General features: G+C 47.2%; 1 protein-coding gene across 1 annotated transcript; it reads left to right on the top strand.

Moving 5' to 3' along the window:
• Positions 1-3,297: 3,297 nt before the first annotated feature.
• LOC308154834 (inactive peptidyl-prolyl cis-trans isomerase FKBP6-like) lies at positions 3,298-14,123 on the top strand (the record flags this gene model as incomplete). The annotated part of the gene is made up of 9 exons (XM_080528052.1): positions 3,298-3,375; positions 4,461-4,670; positions 7,546-7,663; positions 7,982-8,068; positions 11,973-12,175; positions 12,667-12,786; positions 13,353-13,550; positions 13,844-13,953; positions 14,042-14,123. 9 exons carry the CDS (start codon positions 3,298-3,300, stop codon positions 14,121-14,123), a joined length of 1,206 nt encoding a protein of 401 aa, XP_080384178.1.
• Positions 14,124-20,468: the final 6,345 nt, after the last annotated feature.

The raw sequence follows: 20,468 nt of genomic DNA, 5'->3' as shown, positions 1-20,468 counted from the left end.
CTGTTCTTCAGGTTACAGTTCTGCTGAGCGTAGAACCCAGGTCTCTCTTATTCACTCTTCAGCATTGTGCTTCCCTGGAGGGAGAATAACCCTTTAAATACGAGTGTCTGCTTGGAGCTCATCTGCAGTAGCTGAGGGTCAGGGAGTGATGAGGGTTAGGGGTAGGAGGGTTGGGGTCAGGGAGTGTCACCCTGCCCTTCTGTACCTCAGCCCTTCTGTACCTCAGCCCTTCTGTAACCCTGTGCATAAGCAACATAGGGTGAGTTTTCTAAGATGCAAACTATATACTGTAGAAACTTGTATGTCGTTTTTCTGTTCTTTGAAGGTCATGGGTTCTCGATTCCTACACCATTGTTTGCTGTAGTTTGAGGTTGGTGCCATGACCTTACTTCAAATTCAGTTTGGGGTAAAGAGAGCTGATCTCATTTGGCAACATTTTTAATTTCGAGACTTTTATGACCTTTCTCCTTTCAGCAAGTACCTGGAACAGAGTGCTCATTGGCAAACCAGCCACTTCTTTGGCAAATATCTTCCACAGAACCACAGAACTCACTCATTCCATAAGTTAATGGATTGTGGAAACAACCATTTCTGCGCTTGACTAAGTTTGTGAATGTTTTTTTAGTAGCACTGAGATCAATTCCATTCTAGCTTCAGCTCATTCAAGAAATTAACTGATGCAGTATTGATACAGTATTGATACAGTATTGATACAGTATTGATACAGTATTGATGCAGTATTGATACAGTATTGATGCAGTATTGATACAGTATTGATACAGTATTGATACAGTATTGATGCAGTATTGATGCAGTATTGATACAGTATTGATGCAGTATTGATGCAGTATTGATACAGTATTGATACAGTATTGATACAGTATTGATGCAATATTGATACAGTATTGATGCAGTATTGATGCAGTATTGATACAGTATTGATGCAGTATTGATACAGTATTGATACAGTATTGATACAGTACTGATACAGTATTGATACAGTATTGATACAGTATTGATACAGTATTGATGCAGTATTGATACAGTATTGATGCAGTACTGATACAGTACTGATACAGTATTGATGCAGTATTGATACAGTATTGATGCAGTACTGATACAGTATTGATACAGTATTGATGCAGTATTGATACAGTATTGATACAGTATTGATGCAGTATTGATGCAGTATTGATACAGTATTGATACAGTATTAGAGTCGGTTTTCAAATCATGAGTGGAAATTCAATATTGTGATGGTATCAACCCCAAAACGTTGTTTAAATCATGGACATGGTCTTTCTACATGTCCAGTAGGTAATGAATGTACTATAAAACTGCACTTATACTAATTACTATGTCTGTTTTAGGAATGCATTTCTCATCGCCTGAACTGAATGTAACTGGGTTTAAGTTGTTTTCAATAACAAAACTGTTTCTTACTCCAACTGTGACTGCCAATATCACAAATAGATTTTTACAATATGAATGAACGGTCTTTATTGTCGCCCATTTGGATGTTTCTTGTCTGACTAAGCTCATATAACCAAGGACAACAATGGATCTTTTCACTTCTCATTTCCTGTTTTGATTTCACCCCCTACATGGGTCTTCAGTGTATACAAGATCAGCTGTCAGTTAAGCCTCATACATTCTCTGTGTAGAGTTATCCTCTCTGGAGAGTTAGGGTTAGGGTCAGGGTTAGGGTCAGGGTTAGGGTTAGGGTTAGGGTCAGGGTCAGGGTCAGGGTCAGGGTTAGGGTCAGGGTTAGGGTTAGGGTCAGGGTCAGGGTTAGGGTTAAGGTCAGGGTCAGGGTCAGGGTCAGGGTCAGGGTTAGGGTTAGGGTCAGGGTCAGGGTCAGGGTCAGGGTCAGGGTTAGGGTCAGGGTCAGGGTCAGGGTTAGGGTCAGGGTCAGGGTCAGGGTCAGGTTATCCTTACATGTGAGAAGGTAAAGCCAGTACAGTACACTAAACTAACACCAACTCAACATGGAGATATTCAGCAGATAACCATTAATAGAACACTCAACAAAGACAACAAAGAGGCTCATGGGAAATTTCCACGAACAGAATAATTGATGTTGTAGTATGGTACTACTACTGCTGCTTGAGTATCAGATTTACTTTCAAGGCAAGGTCTGTTGAATCGTCTCTTAAAGTATATCAGTGACAGACTTAGGGTTTGGGTCGTAGTTAGGGTTGTAACAGAGTTAGGGTTGTAACAGGGTTAAGGTTAGGGTTGTAGCAGGGTTAAGGTAGGGTTGTGGGTTTGGGTTGTAACAGAGTTAGGGTTATTGCTGTCAGAGGGTTAGGGTAATTTTAAGATGCAGGTGTTTTTGAATTTGGAAGACAATGTACCGTTGAGCGTTTTCTGACATGTCTGTCTTTATATTGGAAGTCTGACGACATTTACTGTGTCTTTGATGCTCCACTATATCAGTGAGTCCAAATTCTGAATCAAATGTATTGCCTTGGAGTGCTGTGTAACACCCCACCAGTTTTAGATTAGAGATTGCTTCACTAGCCTTCCCCAAGGAGAAACATGGCTCCTTATTACTATGAAGTTCAACTTTAATGGAGAGATCTGCATGCAGACTGAAACACCTGGAATGACGTGTATATCTGTATGTGGATAATTCTGTTGTGTTTTGGTAAAAACTCATTTAACTTTTTTGTTGTTCAGCGTTTGTGAAATTGTATAAAATTATCTCATGCCACAGTATCATCTTAAATATGTTTGAGTGTGTTGCACATTTGTCCGTTTACGAGCATGGAACATCATGGAACATCATGGAACATCATGGAACATCAGCTGGAAGGCTGGATCAGTTCTGAAAGCTACAATGGAAGCTAATAGGATTTATAATTCAGAAAAACATATATTTTTGAAAATGTAATATATGATATTGATGTTCTCTTGTGCATATATTTTGTTTGACATTTTTATATTGCTAAATGTATAATAAAGTAAACACACTTGACACTTTCTTTATTTATAATTGATTATTAACCAGGATATATTAAAAACACAAAGGGCAATGTTAGAGTAGTTTCATTGATATCATTAAATGATAGTAAATGTGTCATATTTCGGTTAGGCCTAATTGACCAGCCCACATGTGAACACTTGTTAGAATCCGCTTCCGGGTTTAATTGAACGCAGAGGAGCGGAGAGGAGCACGTGGTCTGAGCAGATTGATTGATCATCATTAGAGTTAACCCATTAGATGAATCACTATTAACCTATTATTATAACCTGACTATTATAACTATTATATCATTCATCACCATCAGGGACATGTCGGTCAGCGGTCTGAACGGTCTGTCGGCCGGAATCCGCCAGTTCTCCGCCAGAGAGACCAGGGAAGGTCCGCAGGTAACTAGCCTGTTAGCCTGTTAGCCTGTTACATACATCCACTAGCCTGCTAGCCTGTTACATACATGTACTAGCCTGTTAGCCTGTTACATACATGTACTAGCCTGTTACATACATGTACTAGCCTGTTAGCCTGTTACATACATGTACTAGCCTGTTACATACATCCACTAGCCTGTTAGCCTGCTAGCCTGTTACATACATGTACTAGCCTGTTAGCCTGTTACATACATGTACTAGCCTGTTACATACATCCACTAGCCTGCTAGCCTGTTACATACATGTACTAGCCTGTTAGCCTGCTAGCCTGTTACATACATGTACTAGCCTGTTAGCCTGTTACATACATGTACTAGCCTGTTAGCCTGTTACATACATGTACTAGCCTGTTAGCCTGTTACATACATGTACTAGCCTGTTACATACATGTACTAGCCTGTTAGCCTGTTACATACATGTACTAGCCTGTTAGCCTGTTACATACATGTACTAGCCTGTTAGCCTGTTACATACATGTACTAGCCTGTTAGCCTGTTACATACATGTACTAGCCTGTTACATACATGTACTAGCCTGTTAGCCTGTTACATACATGTACTAGCCTGTTAGCCTGTTACATACATGTACTAGCCTGTTAGCCTGTTACATACATGTACTAGCCTGTTAGCCTGTTACATACATGTACTAGCCTGTTACATACATGTACTATCCTGTTAGCCTGTTACATACATGTACTAGCCTGTTAGCTCATTACACGTCAGTCATTCAAACACAACCAAACTTATTTGAACAGTTAAAACATTTCATAGTATATATATATATATATATATATATATATATATATATATATATATATATATATATATATATATATATATATATCATAGGTTTAGGTTATATATATATCATATAGGGTTAGGGTTTATATATATATATATATATATATAAAGTATGTGTGTGTGTGTGTCTGAGAGAGAGAATCCATGTGCGTGCGTGTGTGTACGCAAGGCACGCACGGTACACACGTGTGTTCACTTCTCCCCCGCCCCCGCCCCCTCCCCCCCGCCCCCCCGCCGTGTGTCCAGGTGTGTCGCGATTACCAGCGGGGGAACTGCTCCCGGGGGGAGAACGGCTGCCGCTTCTCTCACAGCACCAACGACACCGTGTGCAGGGACTACATCAAGGGCTGCTGCTCCAGGGAGAAGTGCTTGTACTCCCACCCCCCCGCCCACCTGCAGGCCAAGATCAAGGCCGCCCAACACCAGGTGAACCAAGCCACAGCCGCCGCAGCCATGGTGAGTACGCCGGACGCCATTTTGGATAGTTTGTTTTGGTGTTTTATTGTCTCTCTCCGTTAAACGTTTATTGACGATTTTTTGCGTCTTCTGTTCGCTAGCTGCGTCCGTAAATTCGCCCTGGAAATATGTGACAGGGCATGGTTAAAAAGTCCTCAACTAGGGCAAAATCTTTTTTCTGTTTTTTCCGGATTATGAAAGGGTAGATTGTAAGCTTTAAAATGATGTGTCATACATTGAAATCTGAAACAAGTTGAAGAAGTCATGGATAGTTTAATGGTGATACCCCCTGAACCACCGTACTGAGATATCTAGCCTCAAACTTCTTCAGAGACGTTTTTCACAGAGGTAATGGGTGGGAACAATAGCTGGTTAACTCCACCCTAATCACTCCCTCAAGACAACCACACCCTCAAGACAACCACTCCCCCATTACACTACCTGTCATTATCTACCTGTCATCTGTCAGTGGGGTTGTCAGCTAACCCTCAGGAAGCAAAATTGCAGGGCTGATACGTTTAAATAGCTAAATAATAATAATAATAATAATAATAATTCAAGATTCATGATTCATCATCATTTTATTGCCATGTGTGCCAAAAGTTTATTACATCCCATTACAAGTACAAGAGAGTAAAATTCATGGCAATGGAAAAAATTAGGCAAGATACAATTGAGCAATACAATAATAGAATGGTTAAAAAATAATAATGTTGTCCGTGTGCATGCATTTATCATTATAGTCAGGGGTGCACATAACTTTTTGGGGCCAGTGCTCAGAGGAGCACCTAGGGATGCTGCTTGGTGCTCCCCGAGCTCGCGAGTCACGACCCGTCCCACAGGATGGATAAAAAAGGGATACATGGATAACTTATATTAGCAAAACGACATTTATTCATAAATAAAGATGAACGAACAAATGATTGTGTGCAAAACAAAATAAACAAATGCAAAATCAAATGACTGCTCTTTAAGCATGAAAGTCTGTCAGACTCCTTTAAACACAATGAAATCAACTGACATCTCTTTAAGCACTAACTGAATGTCTGTTCTTTAAACACAATGAAATCAACTGACATCTCTTTAAGCACTGCTCTGTTCTGTAAACACTGAAATCAACTTTTCAACAAAAAGTTACAGCCTAAGCATTTACTTATGCTACAAGCTTAATCATCATCATCATTCATCACTGCTCTCTTGAATGCTGTTAATACTGTCCTCAATTTCAACCATGGTAGAGGATGTTGTAGGCTATCACTTTAAATAGCTCATTATTTTGATTGTGCAACAAAGCAGTGTTTCCTCTACATGCATTTATTGGTGGCGGGCCGCCACGATGGAATTTCCTCCGCCACGAATTGATTGTCCACAAAAAAAAAAAAAAAAAAAAATCTCAAAAAAAAAAGTTATAAAAAAAGAACATTTTAGCTGATTAAAATATATCTGATCCTAGATCAGCGCTATAATGGATGTTGACTAAAAGTGCACCTAAATCCACGCCCATCTCTCTCTAACCGCTGATCCAAAATCAGATTAATGACATTCAGTTGACGACGTGACACAAGGGCTCCTGATTGGTCTAAATGTGAACTGTGGTATTATTGTTATTGTGTACAGGCCACCGTAGTGACATCCGGGGGGTATTCCATCAACATCGCTAAAGGGAAAATCCAGGTTTAGTCTGATAAATCTCGCGAGAGTTCTTACAAATATCCAGGCATATTCTGATAGGTCTCGCGAGAGTTATCAAAAATAAGCCAGGATTTTCCTTTAGCGACGTTGATGGAATACCCCCCAGGTCAGGTGGGCAGGTTACGACGAGACAACAAGAGACCGGTATTGTAGAGCTTACAGAGCGAGTTAAAATAAAGACACTTACATTGAAATACAGAAGGACTCACGTGTATGTTTAATAGAATAACACGACATGGTGTCAGAAGTCCTGTAAGTGAGTGTTAAGAGTTAGATCGTCCGACAAGTGTCATTTGAGCTCGTGACGGTGAGAAGGGGATGGATGCTAATGCTAACGCGGGAGCAGCTGCAGTCCAGAGAACGGCGCCAGTTTCAAGTGCTACGTTAGCAGACATTAGCAAGTCAAAAAACGATTCTTATGTGCCGTCACTTTAGCAACGACACAGTATTGTCAAGGGGAAAAGAAGGGGAGACGATTTTTTTATTGACAACGGAATTACATGCTGGAAAAACATGCAGCTAAAATTCAGGGAACATTTGGACAATAAGAGACACACGGTAGAAGTACGGGAAAACAGGGCTCATGTGGGTCTCATCAAAGGTAAGAGTTTGTTTTCTTTAACTCAGCTGATACTCAGCTGTTTACCGAATGCTCCATCTGACTGTGATTTTACTTCTGTAATGTGGTGGGTTGACATAATTCACGCACGGAACTATAGGTTGAGACTATTGTTCCGTCCGTAGTACCCAAGTTGTTTAGACTGTTCTATTTACTGCTTGAGTGTGTTGTTGACAATCGTTCATGTCCTTCATTAAACGTTTAGCTTTGTCATTTGATACGCCGCCTACGACTACCATCTCTCTGCACTACAGTAAACAGTTAATCAGTAACGTTAGCCGCTTTTGTGCTCATGTAGGCCTACTTCGTATTATATTATAGCTGATGATCTTTGTGTGTGTATGTGACTGTCAGTCACAAGTTTATATTCTGTATATTCATTTATTTATTTTTTTGGCCATCCTCTAGTTTTGACTGTGATTAGAAAAAAAGAAAAAAAAAAAAAAAGGTTGTTTTGAGCGCGCGTGCGCGTTTCATGCGCGTGCACGGCCACCCGCCACCATTGTAAAAATTCCTGGAGGAAACACTGAACATGCTAACCTGTTCTGTCCTGCGGGGTAACAGAGCCCGTTCCAGCGCCTGGCCCAGCAGATGCAGGACGTCCTGGGAGACGGAGGTGTGCTGAAGGAGGTGGTCCAGCCTGGAGACGGCCCGCCTGTCCCCGAAGACGCCTCAGTGTCATGTAACCCTAACCCTTAATGTAGCATAACATGCTAACCCTAACCCTTACTGTAGGATAACATGCTAACCCTAACCCTTAATGTAGGATAACTGTTTAATGTAGGAGAACTGTTTAATGTAGGAGAACTGGTTCATAACAGCCTATAGAGAGCGTTGTGGACATGATACGGGTTAGGGTTAGGGTTAGCGTGATGTGACTATAGGGCTGTGATCTAATCTAAGCTAAAGTTTAGTAGCAACATGTTAGGGTTCCTCTGACTCCTAGTGAAGGTTAGGGTGTTGATGTTCCGTAGTAACACATTCTCATATCTGTCCGTAGTCCATTTCTCTGGGTTTCTGGAATACTCTGACAGCCCCTTTGACACCACAAACCACCTGAAGTATCCTCAGATGCGCAAGATTGGAGGTAAGATACTGCTATGTACTGCTATGTATGTACTGCTATGTACTAGGGCTGCACCATTAATCGATTTTAAATCGAAATCGCGATTTGAGATGGTGCGATTAGCAAATCGCAAAGCCTGCGATTTGCGATACATTACACAGCGCGTCGGATTCAACGTCAATGAACGCACACACCCAAGAACAACACTGCACGTGAAACGCCGAGGTGTGAATCAGTGAAGACGTTTCAGTAGCTAGCAACATTCATGGTGTGGATAAATGGCTTCAGCAGAGCCAGAAGCAACGATTTAGTCCCGAAGAAAAACAGCACTTCTGTTGTAAGTATTTCGGGTTTAGGACGACAGGTGTTGCGCACAACCTGTCGTGGAACAATCGCTACATCCAGAGGCAACACCGCAAACCTGTATCAGCACTTGAAAAAGTACCACGGGCAGCTCTATGACGGAGAGTTAAGTGAAAGTCCCGTAGCCCAGTCTAACGTTAAGCAAACTAGAGTTTTAGAGTCGTTTGCGGCTGTTACGCCGTATGAAAAGGGCTCACGAAGGCACCGTGAAATAACCAATTCCATCACGCATTACCTCGCTAAAGACATGGTGTCTATTAACACTGTGAGCAACAAAGGGTTTAAAAAACGAATCCAAACGCTACCCTCTCCTACCCTCTCTACCCTCTCCTACCCTCTCCTACCCTCTCCTACCCCTCCTACCCTCTCCTACCCTCTCCTACCCCCTCCTACCCCCTCCTACCCTCTCCTACCCCCTCCTACCCCCTCCTACCCTCTCCTACCCCCTCCTACCCTCTCCTACCCCCTCCTACCCTCTCCTACCCTCTCCTACCCTCTCCTACCCTCTCCTACCCCCTCCTACCCCCTCCTACCCTCTCCTACCCTCTCCTACCCCCTCCTACCCTCTCCTACCCTCTCCTACCCCCTCCTACCCTCTCCTACCCCCTCCTACCCTCTCCTACCCTCTCCTACCCTCTCCTACCCTCTCCTACCCTCTCCTACCCCCTCCTACCCTCTCCTACCCTCTCCTACCCCTCCTACCCTCTCCTACCCTCTCCTACCCCCTCCTACCCCCTCCTACCCTCTCCTACCCTCTCCTACCCTCTCCTACCCTCTCCTACCCCCTCCTACCCTCTCCTACCCTCTCCTACCCCCTCCTACCCTCTCCTACCCTCTACCCCTCCTACCCTCTCCTCCACCCTCCTACCCTCTCCTACCCTCTCCTACCCTCTCCTACCCCCTCCTACCCTCTCCTACCCTCTACCCCTCCTACCCTCTCCTCCACCCTCCTACCCCCTCCTACCCTCCTACCCTCTCCTACCCCTCCTACCCTCTCCTACCCTCTCCTCCACCCTCCTACCCTCTCCTACCCTCTACCCCTCCTACCCTCTCCTCCACCCTCCTACCCCCTCCTACCCTCCTACCCCCTCCTACCCCCTCCTACCCTCTCCTACCCTCTCCTACCCCCTCCTACCCTCTCCTACCCCCTCCTACCCTCTCCTACCCTCTCCTCCACCCTCCTACCCTCTCCTACCCCCTCCTACCCTCTCCTACCCTCTCCTACCCCTCCTACCCCCTCCTACCCTCTCCTCCACCCTCCTACCCTCTCCTACCCCCTCCTACCCCCTCCTACCCTCTCCTACCCTCTCCTCCACCCTCCTACCCTCTCCTACCCCCTCCTACCCTCTCCTCCACCCTCCTACCCCCTCCTACCCTCTCCTACCCTCTCCTACCCTCTCCTACCCTCTCCTACCCCCTCCTACCCTCTCCTACCCTCTCCTACCCCCTCCTACCCTCTCCTCCACCCTCCTACCCCCTCCTACCCTCTCCTCCACCCTCCTACCCTCTTCTACCCTCTCCTACCCTCTCCTCCACCCTCCTACCCTCTCCTCCACCCTCCTACCCTCTTCTACCCTCTCCTACCCTCTCCTCCACCCTCCTACCCTCTCCTCCACCCTCCTCCACCCTCCTACCCTCTCCTACCCTCTCCTACCCTCTCCTACCCTCTCCTACCCTCTCCTACCCTCTCCTACCCCCTCCTACCCTCTCCTACCCTCTCCTACCCCCTCCTACCCTCTCCTCCACCCTCCTACCCCCTCCTACCCTCTCCTCCACCCTCCTACCCTCTTCTACCCTCTCCTACCCTCTCCTCCACCCTCCTACCCTCTCCTCCACCCTCCTACCCTCTCCTACCCTCTCCTACCCCCTCCTACCCTCTCCTACCCTCTCCTACCCTCTCCTACCCCTCCTACCCTCTCTACCCTCTCCTACCCTCTCCTACCCTCTCCTACCCTCTCCTACCCCTCCTACCCTCTCCTACCCTCTCCTACCCTCTCCTACCCCCTCCTACCCCCTCCTACCCTCTCCTACCCTCTCCTCCACCCTCCTACCCCCTCCTACCCCCTCCTACCCCCTCCTACCCTCTCCTACCCTCTCCTACCCTCTCCTACCCTCTCCTACCCTCTCCTACCCCCTCCTACCCTCTCCTACCCTCTCCTACCCCCTCCTACCCTCTCCTACCCTCTCCTACCTCCTCCTACCCTCTCCTCCACCCTCCTACCCTCTCCTACCCTCTCCTACCCCCTCCTACCCTCCTACCCTCTCCTACCCTCTCCTACCCTCTCCTACCCCTCCTACCCTCTCCTACCCTCTCCTACCCCCTCCTACCCTCTCCTACCCTCTCCTACCCTCTCCTACCCTCTCCTACCCTCTCCTACCCCCTCCTACCCTCTCCTACCCCTCCTACCCTCTCCTCCACCCTCCTACCCTCTCCTACCCCTCCACCCTCCTACCCCCTCCTACCCCTCCTACCCCTCCTACCCTCTCCTCCACCCTCCTACCCTCTTCGACCCCACAAATGTACAGTTTGACACCAAATTTGTAATTATAGCTATAACAGTAGCAAATATAGGGGGTGTGGTAATTGCCAATGGGCTCTGATGTATTGTTGGCGGCCATTTTGAAAAAAAAGCAGATCTCACTTGTGTCTTTGGATAAAAGTTTTTCTATGACCCTAAGGTACTTGCTGCCAAAGGGGACATTTGTTGCATGAACTGAAGTCAAAAGTTGTTAACAGCCTCTACTATATGTCAGATGTACTGCTAGGAGTTATAGGGGAGTCATAGGGGAGTTATAGGGGTGTCATAGGGGAGTCATAGGGGAGTCATAGGGGAGTCATAGGGGAGTCATAGGGGAGTCATAGGGGAGTCATAGGGGTGTCATAGGGGTGTCATAGGGGAGTCATAGGGGAGTCATAGGGGAGTCATAGGGGAGTCATAGGGGAGTCATAGGGGTGTCATCGGGGTGTCATCGGGGTGTCATAGGGGAGTCATAGGGGAGTCATAGGGGAGTCATAGGGGAGTCATAGGGGAGTCATAGGGGTGTCATAGGGGAGTCATAGGGGAGTCATAGGGGAGTCATAGGGGAGTCATAGGGGAGTCATAGGGGTGTCATCGGGGAGTTCTAGGGGAGTCATAGGGGTGTCATAGGGGAGTCATAGGGGTGTCATAGGGGAGTCATAGGGGAGTCATAGGGGTGTCATCGGGGAGTCATAGGGGAGTCATAGGGGAGTCATAGGGGAGTCATAGGGGTGTCATCGGGGTGTCATCGGGGAGTCATAGGGGAGTCATAGGGGAGTCATCGGGGAGTCATAGGGGAGTGGACTCACCTTTCTGTCTCTGGTAGCTGCCTCTTCCAACATTTCACGCCTGCAGAAACTCCACAGCTAACGTCCAACACTGCCAAGTCCATTCCAGGGGTTATATTATTATTTATATTATTATTATGTTATGTTTGTTGGGAACTTCAAACTGAACTTCACCCGGGTGTCCAGAGGTGGCAGCACCTCATACCGCCTGGAGCTGCTCATCCTAACCCTGACCTTTGACCTCATCCTCCACAGACGTGACTGTGCCAGGCCTGGCGCTGGGCCTGATGACCATGAGGAAAGGAGAACTCTCTCGCTTCCTCCTCCGGCCTCAGTACGCCTTCGGGGCGATGGGCTGCCCCCCGCTCATCCCTCCTGCTGCCTCCGTCCTGTACGAGGTGCAGCTGCTGGACTTCCTGGACTCTGCTGAGGTGGACCAGTTCTCTGCTCTGAGCCCGGTAAGGACAGAGGTTTATACTCAGGGTCAGAGGTCAGGGTTACGGTTAGGGTCAGGGTCAGGGTCAGGGTTAGGGACAGAGGTTTATACTCAGGGTCAGGGTTAGGGACATAGGTTTATACTCAGGGTTAGGGTTAGGGTCAGGGTTAGGGTCAGGGTCAGGGTTAGGGACAGGGTCAGGGTCAGGGTTAGGGTTAGGGACAGAGGTTTATACTCAGGGTCAGGGTTAGGGACAGAGGTTTATACTCAGGGTTAGGGTTAGGGACAGAGGTTTATACTCAGGGTTAGGGTTAGGGTCAGGGACAGAGGTTTAGGGTTAGGGTCAGGGACAGAGGTTTAGGGTCAGGGTCAGAGGTTTAGGGTCAGGGACAGAGGTTTATAACTGGTAAGGACAGAGGTGTATAACTGGTAAGGACAGAGGTTTATGTTCAGGGTTCGTCCCTCCTCAGCCTGTCTCTCGTCCCTCCTCAGCCTCTCTCTCTCTCTCCTCAGGAGCAGCAGAGCTGTCTGCCTCTCTCGTCCCTCCTCAGCGTCGTCGAGACGGAGCGCAGCTTTGGCAACCGGTGCTTCTCCCAGAGCCGCTTCCAGGACGCTAAAGACCGCTACAAGCAGGTAGGAAACACCCTAATAACACCCTAATAACACCCTAATAACACCCCTATAACCCTGTTACACCCTTATAACACCCATATAACCCTGTTACACCCTAATAACACCCTCCCCTGCTCCCCTCCTCCCCTCCCCTCCTCTCCTCCTCCTCCTCCTCCCCTCCTCCCCCCCTCCTCCTCCTCCTCCCCCTCCTCCTCCCCTCCTCCTCCTCCTCCCCTCCCCCTCCTCCTCCTCCCCTCCTCCGCCTCCTCCCCTCCTCCTCCTCCTCCTCCTCCTCCTCCTCCCCTCCCCCTCCCCCTCCTCCTCCTCCTCCTCCTCCTCTCCTCCTCCTCTCCTCCTCCTCCCCTCCTCCGCCTCCTCCCCTCCTCCTCCTCCCCTCCTCCTCCTCCTCCTCCCCTCCCCCTCCCCCTCCTCCTCCTCCTCCTCCTCCTCTCCTCCTCCTCTCCTCCTCCTCCCCTCCTCCGCCTCCTCCCCTCCTCCTCCTCCTCCTCCTCCTCCTCCTCCTCCTCCTCCTCCTCCCCTCCTCCTCCCCTCCTCCTCCTCCTCCCCTCCTCCCCCCCCCCTCCCAGGCGGTGACCCTCCTGGGTAACTGGCAGGCAGCAGATGAGGAGGAGGAGAGGAGGGTGAGGGAGGTCCAGCTGCCCGTCCTGCTGAACCTGTCCCTGGTCCACCTGCGCCTGGACCGACCCGGCAGGGCGCTGGACTACAGCCTCCGGGCCCTGGAGCTCTGCAGCACCAGCACCAAGGCCCTGTTCAGATGTGGACAGGTCAGAACAAACACCAAGGCCCTGTTCAGATGTGGACAGATGTCCCTTGGTAGAGGGCGTTAACACCCTGGGTGTGTCAGCCTTGGTAGAGGGCGTTAACACCCTGGGTTAGGGTTAGCACACTACTGGAGAAGGAAACTTTACTTCTGTAAGGAAACTTTATTGGAATCGAGCAATATTGTTTCAAGAAGCAAAACCTTGTCTTTGACCTTGTGGTTAGGGTTAGGGTTGTGGTTGTGGTTAGGGTTGTGTGTTTATCTAACCTCCACTGACAGCAGACGGTGTGTCCTCAGGCGTACCTGGACATGAGCGAGTATGAGAAGGCGCGGGACTACCTCACCCTGGCTCAGGCTAACAAGCCCTTCGACATCGACATCAACAACTCTCTGAGGAAGCTCGCCATGCAAGTCTCTATGTTTCTTTGCATTCATTGTTCAGGCTAGGCTAGTTCTCAGAGCTAGCTCACTAACGATGTGTCATGCTGTCTGCAGACGCTACCAGGCCTGCCTGGACCAGGAGAAAGAGATGTACTCCAAGATGTTTGCAGCCCTGAACAGCCCAGTGAGGAAGTGAAGGTAAGCCTTAGTGTGGTGAGTGTGGAACCCTTTGCTGCTGTTGATGGTCATGCATGCATTCACAATATGCTGCACAGCAATTTGCAAGTTGCCTGTAGTTGTTATGTCTGTGCCGACCACAGGAGGGCGCTCTATGAGCAGATCCCAGAGCAGTGGTTCATGTTGCCACAGAAGCGTCCATACTAAACACTCTTATACCCAAAATACCATAACACTATCACCCTACCCTAATACATAACACTATCATAATACTATCATAACACTATCATAACACTATCATAACACTATCATAATACTATCATAACACTATCATAACACTATCATAACACTATCATAACACTATCATAACACTATCATAACACTATCATAACACTATCATAATACTATCATAACACTATCATAACACTATCATAATACTATCATAACACTATCATAACACTATCATAATACTATCATAACACTATCATAATACTATCATAATACTATCATAACACTATCATAACACTATCATAATACTATCATAACACTATCATAACACTATCATAACACTATCATAACACTATCATAACACTATCATAATACTATCATAACACTATCATAATACTATCATAATACTATCATAACACTATCATAACACTATCATAATACTATCATAACACTATCATAACACTATCATAATACTATCATAATACTATCATAATACTATCATAACCCTATTCACCCAGTCTAACCCTAACCCTAGTACGGTATATGTTCATGTTCATCATAGTCTCAGTGGGAATATCAGATTATTTAGTTTTTAAGGGAAATATTTAATGTATGATTAACTGTGTACAGTAGATACATTTGCTTTAAGAATATTCAGTACAACTAGTAGTATGTTAGAGCATGTAGCACTACTATACTATAGCATACTATATACTATATATATATATTACAGTATATCACTAGTCTATATGTTACGGTACATGTGGGAAAACGGTACATGTGGGAAAACTAGGGTTAGGGTTAGGTGCTACGTCGACTTGGTACATGCTGGCATGTCTAACCCTAACCCTAACCTTAACCCTAGCACCCTAGCACCTAACCCTAACCCTAACCCTACCCCTAACCTTAACCCTAGCACCCTAGCACCTAACCCTAACCCTAGTTTTCCCACATGTACCGTCTTCCCACATGTACCGTAACATATATATGAGAGCATATCACTAGTAGTCTATATATTAAAGCATATCACTAGTATATACTACAGCTTGTGAGATGTTTTGTTGTGACCTGCAGTTCTGTGAAGTGGGCGTGGACCTTCACTGTAATGCGTTGGAATTCTGTCCTGATTAGTTGTGAAATCACGCATGAGAAATATTCACTATGGCTTAAATACCCAGACTGAATCTAAAACCCTAAAAATACATGTTTGAAATGTAAAACATGACAAATGGATCAATGCATCTTTCATGTTTAATATGTGGGAAAACACCTGCGACATTTTCAGGGTTATGGATATTAACAACCGATAATTGCAGAGTTATTGGTGCTAAGGAGTGAGATGGCCGTGAGAGTGAGAGTGATAGTGTGCTACAGGCTTAGAGAGAGATCAGGTGGAACTGAAGACGCAACATGAGCTGCTGGGCGTCTCTCCAAGAGGAGATATCCCGTCATCTGCAGAGCTGCTGACAGACACAATCGCAGGGTGATTTGTCTGAACATGTTTTTTCCAGTCGTACATAAATATGTCTGTACGGACCGGGCCACTTGTACCCAGAACGCCCCACGCAGCAGAACCCAGCAGAACATGTCAGCGTCAGGACAGCCTGGCTAGGCAGCGTCAGATCAAAGGCTTCAGATGTCATCTGGGAGTCATGTTAACTACCAACACTCTGGACGCTCTTTAAACAGCTTTAACACCTAACCCACTATCACTAGGATCTGTCCTGCCTGTTAGCCTGTGTGTGTGTGTGCGTGTGTGTGTGTGTGTGTGTGTGTGTGTGTATGTGTGTGTGTGTGTGTGTCTGTGTGTCTGTGTGTCTGTCTGTCTGTCTGTCTGGTCTAATACAGCATCATGTCTGGTCTGATACAACATCATGTCTGGTCTGATACAACATCATGTCTGGTCTAATACAGCATCATATGCTTTGCAGGTGATCAGGTGATGGTGTAAGCGGGTCGTATCAACGTCATTCCAGCCTTCCAAGTTTTAAATATTAATGTTTATTAATGTTTTACTTGTTTTTTTACTTCTAATAGTTCGATGGACAGTTATTGTACCGAAATTCATAAAAAATGTTTTGTAAATTGAACTTTGGATTCACCAAGTGAAAGTTGTTAATAATGAACATCCTCATTTCTGTTCTTGTGATGTTTTCACGTGGCTGTATTGTTTGAGATTTATTCAAGAAGTTAAAACCTTCCAGTCTCATTCTAGTCTCAGTCTCATTCTAGTTTTCTGGTTCAAGATGTTTTCTGAAAAAAACCATATTGCCCACTTTCCCAATGTTGTTATTTATTTCAAATGCCTTTACATTTGAATAAATCTACCAAAACGTTTTGTATTATTTGACAGAGAACAATAAAATGAACCTGGGCAAAACATGTTAATGTAGTACGTCCTTGATTGTGTCCAACCCTAACCCTTAATGTGATGTGATCCAGACTGACCCTAACCCTTAATGTGAGGTGATCCAGACTGACCCTAACCCTTAATGTGAGGTGATCCAGACTGACCCTAACCCTTAATGTGATGTGATCCAGACTGACCCTAACCCTTAATGTGATGTGATCCAGACTGACCCTAACCCTTAATGTGAGGTGATCCAGACTGACCCTAACCCTTAATGTGATGTGATCCAGACTGACCCTAACCCTTAATGTGAGGTGATCCAGACTGACCCTAACCCTTAATGTGATGTGATCCAGACTGACCCTAACCCTTAATGTGAGGTGAGCACTGAAGACTATACACCAGACTGTGGGGGGCAGGGGACAGTGTGGGGGGCAGGGGACAGTGTGGGCAGCAGGGGACAGTGTGGGCGGCAGGGGACAGTGTGGGCAGCAGGGGACAGTGTGGGGGGCAGGGGACAGTGTGGGCGGCAGGGGACAGTGTGGGCAGCAGGGGACAGTGTGGGCGGCAGGGGACAGTGTGGGCAGCAGGGGACAGTGTGGGCGGCAGGGGACAGTGTGGGCGGCAGGGGACAGTGTGGGCGGCAGGGGACAGTGTGGGCAGCAGGGGACAGTGTGGGCAGCAGGGGACAGTGTGGGCAGCCGGGGGAAATACACCAGATTAGACACCAGACGAGGACGCCAGACGGCCGACCACCCTCCGGTAGGCAGTCTCGTCATTGTCAGTGATGAGGCCAACCATGGTGGTGTCATCTGCATATCTGATGGTCTTGACAGATGTGTCACCAGAGGTACAGTCGTTGGTGTACAGGGGGGAGAGCACACAGCCCTGAGGAGCACCGGTGTTAACTGTGCGGGGCTGAGACAGGTGAGGGCCCATCCTGACATACTGCCGTCTGTTGGTGAGGAGGTCAGTAGTCCACTGACAGAAGGAGGGCTGGACGTTCCTGTTGGTGAGGAGGTCAGTAGTCCACTGACAGAAGGAGGGCTGGACGTTCCTGTTGGTGAGGAGGTCAGTAGTCCACTGACAGAAGGAGGGCTTTCCTCTTCGGCTTGTTCCAGTGGTTCTTCTCTTGAATACTGTGTTTCAGTCCTTGTCTCCTTTATCTGACAGATGGAACCTGCTTCACCTGGCCTAACCTGATTGGTTAAAGGTTTAATCTGCTTCACCTGGCCTAACCTGATTGGTTAAAGGTTTAATCTGCTTCACCTGCAGTGCAGATGGTTAAAGGGTTAATCTGCTTCACCTGCAGTGCAGATGGTTAAAGGTTTAATCTGCTTCACCTAACCCTGCAGATGGTTAAAGGTTTAATCTGCTTCACCTGCAGTGCAGATGGTTAAAGGGTTAATCTGCTTCACCTGGCAGTGCAGATGGTTAAAGGGTTAATCTGCTTCACCTGCAGTGCAGATGGTTAAAGGGTTAATCTGCTTCACCTGGCAGTGCAGATGGTTAAAGGTTTAAACTGCTTCACCTGCAGTGCAGATGGTTAAAGGTTTAATCTGCTTCACCTGCAGTGCAGATGGTTAAAGGGTTAATCTGCTTCACCTGGCAGTGCAGATGGTTAAAGGTTTAATCTGCTTCACCTGGCAGTGCAGATGGTTAAAGGGTTAATCTGCTTCACCTGGCCGTGCAGATGGTTAAAGGTTTAATCTGCTTCACCTGCAGTGAGATGGTTAAAGGTTTAATCTGCTTCACCTGCAGTGCAGATGGTTAAAGGTTTAAACTATTGACCTCGACTATAAACCTAAACTGACCTACACTATATTAACCTGCTGTTGTAATCTCAATACTTACTGCTCCTCATTATCATGTATGTATATGATATCCCTGCTACAACCCTGTCACCACGACAACAAGACGTGTGTGTGTGTGTGTGTGTGTGTGTGTGTGTGTGTGTGTGTGTGTGTGTGTGTGTGTGTGTGTGTGTGTGTACACAGGCCTGCGTGCAAACCCAGAGCAGATAGCACCTTCAGATGGGACAGGCTGATAAGCTCCACACAAAGGGCTCAGCTCCCTGCGAGGTTGACAGAGACAGAGACAACACAGAGACAGAGACAACAGAGAGACAGAGAGACAGAGACAGAGACAACACAGAGACAGAGAGACAGAGAGACAGAGACAACACAGAGACAGAGAGACAGAGAGAGACAGAGATAACAGAGAGACAGAGAGAGACAGAGACAACAGAGAGACAGAGACAGAGAGAGAGACAGAGACAGAGACAACACAGAGACAGAGAGACAGAGACAGGGACAACAGAGAGACAGAGAGACAGAGAGAGACAGAGATAACAGAGAGACAGAGAGAGACAGAGACAGAGAGAGAGAGAGAGAGAGACAGAGACAGAGAGACAGAGACAACACAGAGACAGAGAGACAGAGACAGAGACAACAGAGAGACAGAGGGAGAGAGACAGAGAGACAGACACAGAGAGACAGAGACAGAGACAGAGAGACAGAGACAACAGAGAGACAGAGGGAGAGAGACAGAGAGACAGACACAGAGAGGCAGAGACAGAGAGAGAGAGAGACAGAGTGACAGAGAGAGAGAGAGAGAGAGACAACATAGAGACAGAGACAGAGAGACACAGAGAGGCAGAGACAGAGAGACAGAGAGAGAGAGAGACAGAGAGACACAGAGAGGCAGAGACAGAGAGACAGAGAGACAGAGAGAGAGACAGAGAGACGGAGAGACAGATGGGGTCAGGGTGGGTCTGGTAAGAACACTGCCAGTCAGTCTGCTGGGAGGCAGGAATGGCAGAGCCACAGTAGACATGCTATCAGGGCTAGCTAAGACATCAGGGCTAGCTAAGACATGCTATCAGGGCTAGCTAAGGCATGCTATCGGGGCTAGCTAAGACATGCTATCAGAGAGACACACAGGACCGATGCCAGTTTATGGCGGTCAGCTGACTGATGCTTCTACTGTCAGCCAATGGCTGATCACTAACCCTAACCCTACTGTCCAATGGCTGATCACCTCCTGGGATGTGTAGCTGTGTGTGTGTGTAGCTGTGTGTGTGTAGCTGTGTGTGTGTGTAGCTGTGTGTGTGTGTAGCTGTACATGTGTAGCTGTGTGTGTGTGTAGCTGTGTGTGTGTGTGTGTGTGTGTAGCTGTGTGTGTGTGTAGCTGTGTGTGTGTAGCTGTGTGTGTGTGTAGCTGTACATGTGTAGCTGTGTGTGTGTGTGTAGCTGTGTGTGTGTGTGTAGTTGTACACGTGTAGCTGTGTGTGGTGTGTGTGTGTGTGTGTGTGTGTGTGTAGCTCTGTGTGTGGTGTGTGTGTGCAGCGGTGTGTGTGTGTGTGTGTAGCTGTGTGTGTGTGTGTGTGTGTGTGTGTGTGTCCTTTCACTACGCAGTGTGTATGAGCTCTGCTGTCACGACGGTGTCCTGTGTGTGTGTGTGTGTGTGTGTGTGTGTGTGTGTATGTGTGTGTGTGTGTGTGTGTGTGTGTGTGTGTGTAGCTGTACATGTGTAGCTGTGTGTGTGTGTGTAGCTGTGTGTGTGTGTGTGTGTGTGTGTGTGTGTGTGTGTGTGTGTGTGTACTAGTGATAGCCCTCACTCCCCTGGAGTCAATAAGCCAGAGGGAGCATTAGGGCTGCGACACACACACACACACACACACACACACACACACACACGCACACACACACACACACACACACACACACACACACACACACACACACACACGCACACACACACACACGCACACACACACACACACAC

Source organism: Nansenia antarctica (assembly GCF_963989245.1).
Source record: "Nansenia antarctica genome assembly, chromosome: 4".
Classification (NCBI taxonomy): Eukaryota; Metazoa; Chordata; class Actinopteri; order Argentiniformes; family Microstomatidae; genus Nansenia; species Nansenia antarctica.
This window is presented reverse-complemented; position numbering and strand designations above follow the sequence as displayed.